Genomic DNA, 12,694 nt, shown 5'->3' with positions numbered 1-12,694 from the left:
CCAGAGTTGTTAAGCAAATGACTGCAGTTATTGAGTGAATCATGCGGTCATTAAGTGAATCCAGCTATCCCCATTGACTTTGCCTGTCGGAAGCAAATTAGAAAGGTCGCAAGCAGTAACCGCACGACCCTGGGATGCTGCGATCATCATAGATACATGCTTATTACCAAGCGCCCAAAATTTGATCACATGACCTTAGCAATATTGCAATGGTCGTCAGTGCAAAACCCGGTCATAAGGCACTTTTTCCAGTGCCACCGTAATTTCAAATGGTTGTAAATTGAGGACTACCTATAACCTGTCTAGCGCTAATGCAGGGAGAGTCATTAGTTCTCTTCATCCTATTGCAGTTTCACTTGCTAGAAAATGCCATAAGTGATCACACTGCTTCCCAGCATGATAATATCTTCCAACAGCTCTTCCGTTTGTCAGCTGTAAATTGGTGCACTCGTTAAAAAGAGGATAAAGCTGACCTTTTAGTTGTGCCCCTTTTGATGCTTTTTCCTCCCTTCAGACACAGAAGGCTGCGACCACACATGGCGTAAGTTCCAGGGTCACTGCTATCGCTACTTTGCGCATCGGCGCTCGTGGGAAGACGCGGAGAGGGACTGCCGACGTCGGTCAGGACATCTCACCAGCATTCACTCCTGGGAAGAACATAATTTCATTAGCAGTAAGTGGGAACTCTGAAAGAGGGAGAGAAAAGAGGAACCACAGCAAGATACCCCCAGAAATTGTGGGCACTCCATCATGGAGATTTTTAAGAAGAGACTAGACCAGTGGTTCTCAACCTGTGGGTCGGGACCCCATTTGGGGTCGAACGACCATTTCACGGGGGTCGCCAAACAACGCAGTCTGCCATTTTTGCCCCCTTTTCCTTAGCTGTGCTACTCCCTTTTATTCTATTGGCTTTTGAAAGCCAATAGAATAGACTCTCTTGAATAGAGTCTAATTCTATTGGCTTTCAAAAGCCAATAGGAATTGTCCAGGCTGTCTCTGCCCTGCTGAGCCCACCAAAAGTCCCATTCTGCAAACAGTGCTGCACCAGTTGAGTAATCCTCGACTTACGACTGGTTGAGTAGTCCTCGACTTACGACTGATTGGGGGTCGCGGCATTAAAAAGGTTGAGAACCACTGGACTAGACATTCACCTATCTGAGATGGTATAGGTTCTCCTGCTTGAGCAGGGGGCTGGACTAGAAGACCTCCAAGGTCCCTTCCAGCTCTACTCTACTCTACTCTACTCTACTCTACTCTACTCTACTCTACTCTACTCTACTCTACTCTTAAGAGAGAAAAGCTATGGGACAGTGCAAGTTCACTGCTTCACACATCACAGAATGTGGTCATTGCACCACCTATTTCTGGGGAGTTTTGCCACATGTAAGGGCGGTTGATCAAGTGCTCAGGCAACTTGTTCGTTTGGATCCAGAAACAATTAACACTCCAGTGAATGAAAGAATATTAAACTTTATTATTAGCTTAAGCAAACAAATTTAAAAGTGTAACACAAAAAGCATGCATACTCAGCAAGATGATATCCAAAGCTCTTACAAGCTGCCAGGGCCTTAGTAATGACAGCAGAGATACCCCATGGGTGGCCAGTGTCCACAGTAGCTAATGCTAGTGGGTTTTGTCCAGAAGCTCCAGCAAAAAGCAACCACCCCAATGTGGTTGTGCAGGTTGTTCACAGACGCACACACAAACACATGCACAAGGCCTTTTTCTTTACAAAACCCCACCCAATCCATCATACCCCATTTGGAATATTGGAGCCTCCTATAGACAGCTGCCGATCCATAAAGCAAATCAATAATCGAGGAAGAACTCAAGCCCCTGAGAAATGCATTGTTCCTACTCCAAGCTCTTCTCCCCTTCAGGTTTCGGCCACGAGAACACTTGGATCGGCCTCAATGATCGGATCGTGGAACAGGATTTCCAATGGACGGACAACACCGGATTGGTGAGTCTCTGGAAGGGGAGATTCAGTCTGGGTTGAGGCAACTTTGTTGCATGCAGGTCCCTGGGTTGAGTCTTACCAATTGAAGCAGCCAAGAGTGAAGTTGGGAAATTCTCCCAGATAGGCGATGACCGTTCTATGCCCCAGGGCAGGACCAAATGCATCCTGTGTCTTGAATCTCTATGCCCCTGTAAGAGACCTAAATTCAGTTCCTCTTAAGTCCGTTGACTTTGACAGGGGTGACATGGTAACAGCGTTCCAATATCTCAGGGGCTCCCACAGAGAAGAGGGAGTCAGGCTATTTTCCAAAGTACCAGAAGGCGAGACACGAAGCAACGGATGGAATCTAATCAAGGAGAGAAACAACCTGGAATTAAGGAGAAATTTCCTGACAGGGAGAACAATTAATCAATGGAATGGCTTGCCTCCATAAGTTGTGGGTGGTCCAACACAGGAGGTTTTCAAGGAGAGACAGGACAGTCACTTGCCTGGAATGGTATAGGATCTGCTGCTTGAGCAGTAGGTTGGACTACTACTAGAAGACCTCCAGGGTCTTCCCAACTCTGTTATTCTGCAATGACTCTTATTCGGTGCCAATTCGCCTTGACCGTCAGTAATTCAGATTCTTGTGAATAGATAGCATGAAATAAACTCGTAATACCTTTGAGCCTTATCCTGAAGGGTTCCTTTGGATCCTATTTCAAAGGGGAGTGGGGGGGCTGTTGTTTTTACTCTTTGTATATTGGGTTTTTATTGTTTGTAGGCTGCCCAGAGTCACTGAAGGTGAGTGAGCTGTCATATAAATTTGGTAAATAAATAAATAATTTTCTTGCACCTGACATCTGTTGCAACAGACCACGCCAGTGATGGTGAACCTTTTAGAGACCGAGTGCCCAAACTGCAACCCAAAACCCACTTATGCATCATCGGGTGCTGGGTGGGTGTGGCCCGTTGGCTGGGTGTGGCCAATTGGGTGGGTGTGGCCCACTGGCTGGGTGTGGCTGCAGTGGTAACGGCAGACTGGGTGGGACTAAAAAGTTCAATCAATCAATTCCAACTTTGCAAGATCTTTTTTTTTCCCGCAAGGTTGAAATTGACTGATTGATTGAACCTTTTTTTTTTTGCACACGGCAGCAGAGGCCTAAAGCGAAAAGGTTCTATAAAACCCAGCTGAAGGCCTAGGACTGGGGCAACGGTGCGCGTGCCCACAGAGAGGGCTCTAAGTGCCGCCTCTGGCACCCGTGCCATAGGTTCGCCACCACTGGACCACGCCAAGCTAGATAGGAGAACCAAGGGCTTAAACCCAGCCTGGTCTGGAGGTAAAGTCTCTCCCTTGCAGACAATCTTCCCAGATTTGAGCTTAAAAAGGACCAGGTTATGGAGAAAGCTCTTCTCTTTCTGAATCAATAGGAAGCTGCAAGCAATGGACAGAATACTGGAACGCATAGCAAAAATTGATATTCCGCTTTCAACCTCTGTTGGTGGCTCACAGTAATCAAAGATATTACAATAAAATCAATAAAAATAAAAGATGGGAACTGCAATGAAGCCAGGTGAAGTAAAATGGTACACAACGGTACAATCAAAGGCCTGCCTGTTTTTATGTGAGTGGCATGTTTTATGTGCAACGCCCATTAAAAAAAAAAAACACAGGCAGAGCTTCAATCCTACTGTTGTGGCTGCCATCTTGACTTTTTGGCTGAAACGCTGTAGAAACCACTACGTGGTGGAAATGACACAAGACATTTTCCCACTAGACTAGTGGTTCTCCGGGAGGTACACAACCCAAGCAGCAAATTATAAAAGCAGCATTGTGCTGATGCAATGCATGCTCCACCCCTTTTAAGCATGCATGATCCAACCTTGGCAACTTTAAGACATGCTAGCTGAGGGATTCTGGGAGTTGAAGTCCACAAGTCTTAAAGTTGCCAAGATTGGACACTCCTGATCCAGAAGAAGAATTAAAAGGAAGGGGGATGAAGGTGCAATTTGGGGAACTATTTTTAACTTCCGTGCCATTCTCTGATGTTTGCTAGCAATATGAGAATTGGCGTGAAAACCAGCCAGATAATTTCTTTGCCGGCGGCGAGGATTGCGTGGTGTTGGTGTCCCATGAGACTGGCAAATGGAACGATGTCCCATGCAACTACAAACTCCCGTATGTCTGCAAAAAAGATACAGGTAATAAAGGCATGCATTTTTATTTATTTTTTACTTCTTTCTTTGAGTTGACCTTGGGAGAAACCCCACTGGCTGTTTTTCACAGGATTATCAGCCCATTTCTCTTACCCTCCTTATACAGGTGGTCCTTGATTTACGACCAGTTGCCTCTCCCTGTGGTCATATGACTTCATTTTAGCTAACCAAGCTGCATTTACAGCTATTTGCAGCATCCCACAGTCACGTGACTGCAATTTACAATGCTTTTGCCCCCAAAGTAGCATTTACTTCTGGTTTCCAGCAAAAATAGCCCCTAGTGCAATGGTTCTCAACCTTTTTAATGCCGTGACCAACTGGCCAACTGGTCGTAAGTCGAGGACTACTCAACTGGTGCAGCACCGTTTGCAGAATGGGACTTTCAAGAGAATAAAAGGGAATAGCCAATAGAATAAAAGGGAATAGCACAGCTAAGGAAAAGGGGGAAAAAATGGCAGACTGCATTGTTTGGCGACCCCCGTGAAATGGTCATTCGACCCCAAATGGGGTCCCGACCCACAGATTGAGAACCACTGCCCTAGTGAACAATGGGTTCACTTAATGACTGTGGTGTTCGTTTAACAACTGCCAGTGAAAAGGTTATAAAAACAGGCCCTGTCATGTGGTGACTCACTTTATGATGTCTCAACGTATGAACTTAATAGGCAGACTCCATTCCTGTCATAAGCTGACGTAATTGCAGTTCAGTTGAGTTAACCTGTATCAAGAAGAGTCAAGGTGGAGCAGACTTGAGTTTCTTTCTCAAAGCTTACTGTTTCCCTGGGCTAGGTTCCTATTTTCACATGTTATCATCTCTTTTCTTCAAATCCATCCTCATGTTCTTTGACATTTTCCAAACAATTACTGAGCAGAAGAGAAGCCTGGATCTAAATACTGGGTGCCCTCAAGTTATAGAGCCTGCCCATCGTGGTTATAACTCACGATGGTCATAAATTATGTCACCCCCCCTATGACCAACACAATTAAACAATGTTTTTTACAGTGGTTGTTAAACAAATCATTAAGTAAACACTATAGTCATTTTACGTGATCTGATGATTCACTATGGATACGGTTTTGCAAAAAAATGGAAGTCAATGTTGGTTTTCAGCAAAATGCCATGCAGCATGGAAATGCGATCCTAGGATGCTGCAAATAGTTGTCAATGCAGCCCAATTGCTGAGTGACCATGCAGGGAATGGTAACTGTAGGAACTTCGAATCCAGATCCTAAGTACTCCTAGGGAGGTCCATCGTAACTTCAAATTTATAGGTTGTAAGTCGAGAACTATCTGTAAAGATAGTCCTTGTCTTACAACAGTTCATTTGGTGACCATTCAAAGTTACAATGGCACTGAAACGAGTGACTTACGACCGTTTTTCATACTTACAACCTTTGTAGCATCCCCATGGTCACCTGATCAAGATTCAGATGCTCGGCATATTTAGGACGGTTGCCGTGGTCCCAGGTTCATGTGATCACCTTTTGCGACTTTCTGACAAGCAATATCAATGGGGGAAGCCAGATTCACTTAACATCCGGGTTACTATCTTATCAACTGTAGTGATTCACTTAACAACTAAGGCAAGGAAGGTGGTAAAACGGGGCAAAGCTCAGTTAACCAATGTCTCACTTAACAAGAGAAATTTTAGGCTCAGTTGTGGCTTTCCCACGTCAGGGATTTTTTTTTTTCAAAAACTACTGGGTGTTCTTACTCAGAGATCCTAAATTCTCTGTTTTCCCATAGGTGGAGGCAGAAATGAAATAATCCCCTCTGGGGCTGTTTTCTCCCACTATATTAATTTGCCTTTGAAAGTCTCCCATTTAAAACTATTAAGACCCTCCATTGCTTATTGGAAAAGTCACATTAACCTCCAGCTGTTTGTGACAGATTTGAGAAATGGGTCTTCCATTTCCAGGGCTAATGATATATTAGCTCTGATAAAAGTTGGTAATTAAATAGAGAAATCTTCCCTTCCCTATCTATCCCAAGTACTGGAGTATAACTTCATCCCCAAATGGGCCCTTTGGCATCGGTTAGATTTATAAAAGGTCCTAGAACAGACATGTCAAACACAAGGCCCGGGGGCCGGATGTGGCCCACAAAGTGATTTCATGTGGCCCACGAAGCCATCCTTGAAACAGTGAGGGAATGGCCCCTGCTGCCTTGGCCCTGGCCCAGGCCAGCCGGGAGCCAATGTACAATTTTGTGGTGGCCATCTTGGCACTTGCCCCAGTGGACTATGCCTTGGCACTTGCCCCGGTCCCACCCCCTTCTGCCAGAGACCCTCAGATCTGTCCCACTCCTGCCCAGGCCCCCACAGGCACCCTTGACGTGAATGATGTAAAACTGGCCACGCCCATCCAGTAGGCCACACCGACCCGGCCTCCCAAGGGCATCCGCAATGCTGATGCAGCCCTCAGTGAAATTGAGTTTGACACCCCTGTCCTAGAATATCTGAAGATATAAATTGCTTAAGCAGAAAGAAAACCCCTTGAGTGGGTCTTCAGAATTCAGATTATTTTTTCCTTTAAACCCAGATTTGTAAAGGCGGTGGTTCCCTCTCCTGCATCTCTTACAATGATAAAACACAGATTGTAAACCTTCCAAGGCAGAGATTCATCTTGTTCCCTTATCGCATTTTGTAAAGCAGAGCAATCTCAGATTTGAATCAGCATCACTGAATGCAGAAATATCCACAGAGAGAGACTTGAGTCTGATTAAATTCAGGAGGAAAATAGTGAAGGCAAAAACAAATCCAGCATCTCTGGTGACTTACAGGGACACTTCAATGTCATTTTTTTTGGCAATAATATGAACATGTGGGGTCCTTGGTGCTCTCTAAGCGTGGCTGTTTTCTTGCAGACATTTCATTACCCATCTAGGTAATACCATCAGTGCCAGCAGGTCATCCTCATGGTGGCTTAATTACCCTTCAAAATTATGACAGACACAACAAATGTTACAGGTGGTCCTTGTCTTACAACCTCAAAATTTCTGTTGCTAATTGAAACATTTGTTAAATGATTTTTTCTCCATTTTACAACCTCTCTTGCCACGGCTGTTAAGTGAATCACTGCATTTGGTAGTAATACAGTTGTTGAGTGAATCTGGCATCCCCACTGACTTTACTCGTCAGAAAGTTGGAATAGGTGATCACGTGACCCCGGGACATTGCAACCATCGTAACTATGAGCCAGTTGCCAAGCACCTGAATTTTGATCATGTGACCATGGGGATGCTGCAACGGTGGTAAGCATGAAAAACGGTCATAAGTTACTTTTTACAATGCCATTGAACGATCGCTAAATGAACTGTTGTAAGTCGTGGACTGCCTTTACTTACGTCTCATCCTCGAAGTGGTCATGTGATCGCATTTCAGGTGCTGGGTAACCGGCTTGCGTTTATGACCAATTGCGGCATCCTGAAGTCATGTGACCACAATTTTGTTACTGTTTTCTGGCAGAAGATGGCAAAAACCACTCATTAGATATACTGGATTCACTTAACAACCATGTGATTTGTTTAACGACTGCAGTGACTCGTAAAAATAATCACATGGTGACACACTTAATGACCTCAATGACTTAACAACCACAGTCCAGGCTCAATTGTGCTTATAAGCCAAGGACTATCTGTAGGGGGTCTTTGACAACTCGCCATAGACAACTTGCTACAAACAACTCACCCCAGGAAAGGAATCATTAAAGAAAGGATGCCTAAGGAGGAACAAAATGAAATGTGAACGACAAAAATCAAAGTAAATTTTTTATTTTATTTTTTTATAAAATGTTTATTATTTTTTTCTATACAATTCAATAGTACTTATTCAACAACGTGTTGTCTGAGTTTATCGTTCACTAATACAAATTTCATTCCTAATCCTTTATTCTTTTCTCCAGCCATTGATAAAACAAGTCCCAAGTCTGATAGTATTCTGTTTCCTCTTTTTCTTTCAACTTCAGAGTAAGTCTGTCCATTTCCGCACAATCTAATATATTTTTAATTATTTCTTCCTCTGATGGTATTTCTTCCTTTTTCGAATGTTGTGCAAATGTTATCACATGTAAAAGCAAACATATACTTTGTTTATCAATTTTTTTCTGGCATCATTATTTAAAATAATGAAAAGATTACTTTATTATGCCAGGAAAGTAATCTTTTAATTATTTTAAATAATTAAATTGAATTGTTGCATTGTCCTGCAGCAAGTTGTCCTGTTGTGGCTAGTTGGCCGTGGCAAGTTGTAGGGCCCTCCATGCAATGTGATCTGGTGTTCAGAAGCTTCTTTGGGGGGGGGGGGAACAGGGTGCTCTCATTAGCCTCAAAGGAGAGGGCAGTACATCCGTTTGAAAAGACTTCCAAAATACACAATGAGTATAAAATCGGATAAATTTTGCTTGTTGCTGTAGAACAAACATGTCAAACACAAGGCCCGGGGGCCAGATGCGGCCCGCGAATTGGTTTCATGTGGCCCACGAAGCCATCCTGGAAACAGTGAGGGAACGGCCCCCGCTGTCTTGGCCCTGGCCCAGGCCAGCCGGGAGGGAGGGAGCCAATGTACAATTTTGTGGTGGCCATCTATGCTGAAACGCATTCAGTCTTAGCTCCATAAGGCTGTCTGGAAACAGCGAGGAACCAGCCCCTGCCACGTCGGCCCCGTCCCCTGGGTGCATGCTGGGGAAGTGTCACCCTTTGTGAGGAATGAAGAAATGGACCATGCCTTGGCGCTTGCCCCGGTCCCCCCCCCCTTCTGCCAGAGACCCTCAGATCTGTCCCACTCCTGCCCAGGCCCCCACAGGCACCCTTGACGCAAACAATGTAGAGCTGGCCATGCCCACCCAGTAGGCCACACCCGCTCCATCCACGCTCACCCAGTAGGCCACACCCACCCGGCCCCCTGAGAGCAACCGCAATGCTGATGCGGCCCTCAATGAAATTGAGTTTGACACCCCTGCTGTAGAACCTTTTCTTTCTACGCATTTCAAAAACACACCTCCGCAAAGTCAGTTGAGTAGTGAACAATCAGACCTTGCAAGTCACTAAAAGGATATTATTATTATAGCCGCAGACTTCAGGAAACTGATAATATTACCAAAGTGAGCAAAGGCCTACCAGGGTGAGCAAGTTGTGTGACTGCCAGCTTATTGAAGTTGTAAGTGGCAATAGCGCACTCCGTGCACCAAAGCACCGCTTGCTCGAAGGTTAAATAGAGTTTTGCAGAATTGTTGCCTTATGATACCAACGGGTGCTGGTGTCATTTAAATTGTGATTCCTAATAAATAGGATGAAAATGTCCAAGAAAAAATAAATTGTTCTGCGCTGGAAATCATAAGCCTAAAACTGTAAAATTCAAAGGGGGAAAAAAAGTAACATGAAGGAACCTTTTTGAAATGCCTGACAAAGCCAGTCAACAGCTGTTGTAAGGCAGGTTTTCCACGCCTTCCTGTCTACAACTTGTATGGTCTTTGTAGTGCTGTGTGGGCCACCCCCTCTGGTGGAAAACGCTTCCCCCATTGGAAAGAAGAAGGAGAAGTACAGCGTGCACTCGACCATCCGATACCAGTGCACAGAAGGCTTCCTCCAAAGACATTTGCCCACCATCAAATGTCACGTCAACGGCCTGTGGGAGAACCCCAAGGTCCTCTGCACAAAACGTGAGTTCCTGCCGTCACTTTCAGGGACAAAAAGGTGGAAACGGCTGGTTAGGAGGGGCAGAAAATCTCCCTTTCTCTTTGTTCCCTCTTGGCTGGGCAGGCTGGCAGGTGGTCTGAGGAAGGAAACCTGGAAAGGGCTCACTTGGTGCTAAGAACAAGCACCATCCAGGGTTGGACTGGGAGAGCTCTTTTGTTGAAAAAGAAAAAGAGCAGGTGGGATGGGGAGGGAAAGGATGGGAGAAAGGCACACCAGAATATGTGGGTACAGGGAGAAAAGTTCTTGAAAGGTAACACACACACACACACACACACGGTAAATTAGCTCAATTCTTGATAAAAAAATATGAAAATGGTATATATTTCTTTCCTCTCTCCCTCCCTCCCTCCCTTTTTTGATCCCTCCCTCCCTCTCTCCCTTCTTTCCTTTCCTTCCCTTCCCTTCTGTTCCCTTCCCTCTCTCCACTTCCTGCTCCGATAGTCATGATATTTCCTAGTGGTCTCCCATTCTCAAGGTGTGACCTGCCTTCATTCTGAAATCAGCCAAGGGACAGCTGGGTGCTCACCCCTAATTCAGGAAGGAAATGTGGGGGTGGGTGGGGCTGATACTGGGAGAAACATAGGTAGACAAATGAATATGTGATATGGATCGGTGAGTTGCTTATTTATTTGATTTATAATCCATTTTTGTTTGTAAAACTACCAATGGTGCTCATGAGGCTTCTGCCTCGTCTTCCCGTGACAACAGTCGTGCGGGTGGGACGGGCTAGGAGAGAGGGACTATCCCAAAGCCACCCACCCAACTTTCCTGCCCAAGGAGAGAATAGAACTCAGAACCTCCTGGTTTCTAGTCCAGCAGCTTTGCCCTTCTGCCCAGTTGGCTCTCGATGTGTATTGTTTGTGCAGGCAATGTCTTTTAGAAAAGTTGAGGACAGGTAGTCCTCGTTTAGCAACCACAATTGGCATCTGCAGCTCAGCCACTAAAATGAAATGGTTGCTAAGCGAAACCGTAATTATGTTTATGATCTTAGTTCAACTTTTTCCTCGGCCTTACAGACCTGCAAAGGTCATAACGGCAAGGACTGGTTGCAAAGTCAGTTTTTTCATCGCCGCCGTAATTAGCAAATGGTCGCTCAACGAGGCAGTTGTTAAACGAGGACTTCCTGCATGTAGAACTGTGGTAGTAGCTAGCCCTTGTTGCACTTGCCACCTAGTCTGGGCTGAGTGACTAACGCCTCCCTCTTTCCTGGCTGTTGATTCCTTATAGCCAGACGGTCCCACAGAACCCGGCGGCATCACCGTCATCACCGCCGGCAGCATCACCACCACAAATCCCGCAAGGAGCGGAGGAAACACCAGAAGCAGCGTCCAAAGCTGGACTGGGCAGAGGATGGCAGCAACTACTTTTAACCTCTGACCCCAATGGAAGCACAAGCTTTGATCCCTTCCCGTACCTCCAGCCCCCTCCTCCTCCTCCATCTTCCTCCCGACCATCCAGGATGTGACGGGGTTTCCATGTGTGATGGGAGTGGCTGATTGCCTTTTCTTTCCCTCTCGTATCTCTACCCAGGGCCCGCTGCAGGATGGCACAGTTGCGTGCGACACATGCCCACTAGCATTCATGCAGACATGCTGAAAACCTGGCACTTAAAATGATTCCAGTCAGGTCAGCATGTTCCTCATGCCTCCGCCCCCCACCCCTACCTCCAGCAAAACTGGGGCGCTAATTTCTGAGAATTTGCTCTCGTTTTTAAAAGAGAAGTTATAAAAGTTCGTCTTGCTTGCAAAGATCTTCTGGGAAACGGGGGCTTAAAATTCAGAGGGGCAAATAAATTGCCCAATGATTGGGGAGTTGGAGGTTCTGCTTTGGCCTTCTTAGTCCCCAACTCACCCCGAGCCTGCCCCCCCCCCACAGTCAGCAACATTAGAACCTTCTGCAAAGTAACAAAAGAAGAACAAGGCTTTGCAAAAAAAAAAATTGCATAATTTTAGAGAAGATAAAGGAAGACATTTTTCTCAGCACAAGATTCAAGTGGCCTCACTTGCCCCTTCCGAAGGTTTTGTTGTCCCACCAGCTTGGGCCTGATCAGGTGATGGGAATTGTAGTCCAATCTATCTGGAGGTAGCTGAATTGAACATAGCTGGTTTAAGACATTCTCTTTGCTGCCAGTTCTCTCTTGCTGCTATTTAGCTAGCTTTTGATTTATCCAAGGGGAAAAGGTGAGGCTGATTCTATTTGATTGCCATCTGTTCCAGGGATGGATGACATCTGTCATTCCCACTTTTAAAGAAAGTGCCCTGAGACATGGCTGGCTGAGGAATTCTGGGAGTTGAAGTCCACAAGTCCTAAAATTTGGAGACCTTGGTATGTGGGAATGGCTTTGGCAGATAAGAGGGAGAGCTATAGATTGGATAACCAGGATGTAAAAGATGCCTCAGTCCACAGAAGGACAGAAACCATGGGAAACCGAGCACTTGCCCAGTCTGTGGCTTCCTCTCCCGTCTCACAAGGCCATTCTCACACACCATTACAGGCCTGTGGCATAAACCACCTAGGAAACTAAGTTCCTTAGCCTGCAAATCCTTCCAGGGAAGCATAGCTCTTCTTCAAATGTGGTCTGGGATTCTCCATGAACTAGGCCACTTCCTCAGAAATTTCAAGTCGCCCCTTTTCTGATCTCATTTTCATTTTATTACTTCTTTGAAACATCGTTAGGATGGGGAAGAAACATAGTATATGTTTCTCAGCCTTGGCAGCTTTAGGATTCCTGGACTTCAGCTTAACTGGCTGGAGAATTCTGGGAACTGAAGTCCACACATCTTAAAATGGCTAAGGTTGAGAAGGTGTCATGAATTTCCCACCATGCCCCACAGCTCTGACAT

The 12,694-nt window shown here is 45.5% G+C and overlaps 1 protein-coding gene across 1 annotated transcript in view; it reads left to right on the top strand.

Annotated features, from left to right (window-relative positions):
• The window catches only part of LOC120319941 (neurocan core protein-like), a 49,742-nt gene extending 37,061 nt beyond the window's left edge, over positions 1 to 12,681 (top strand). The window contains exons 6-10 of the mRNA XM_039369314.1: positions 515 to 673; positions 1,881 to 1,963; positions 3,997 to 4,141; positions 9,632 to 9,814; positions 11,079 to 12,681. Coding sequence (XP_039225248.1) covers positions 515 to 673; positions 1,881 to 1,963; positions 3,997 to 4,141; positions 9,632 to 9,814; positions 11,079 to 11,221 — 713 coding nt within the window. The 3' untranslated portion in view covers positions 11,222 to 12,681. The remainder of the gene's footprint in view (positions 1 to 514; positions 674 to 1,880; positions 1,964 to 3,996; positions 4,142 to 9,631; positions 9,815 to 11,078) is intronic.
• Positions 12,682 to 12,694: the final 13 nt, after the last annotated feature.

Source organism: Crotalus tigris, unplaced genomic scaffold, assembly GCF_016545835.1.
Source record: "Crotalus tigris isolate CLP2741 ecotype Arizona unplaced genomic scaffold, ASM1654583v1 scf7180000021045.60732, whole genome shotgun sequence".
NCBI lineage: Eukaryota > Metazoa > Chordata > Lepidosauria > Squamata > Viperidae > Crotalus > Crotalus tigris.
Note: the sequence above shows the minus strand (reverse complement) of the source record. Positions and strands in the feature narration are given on the sequence as shown.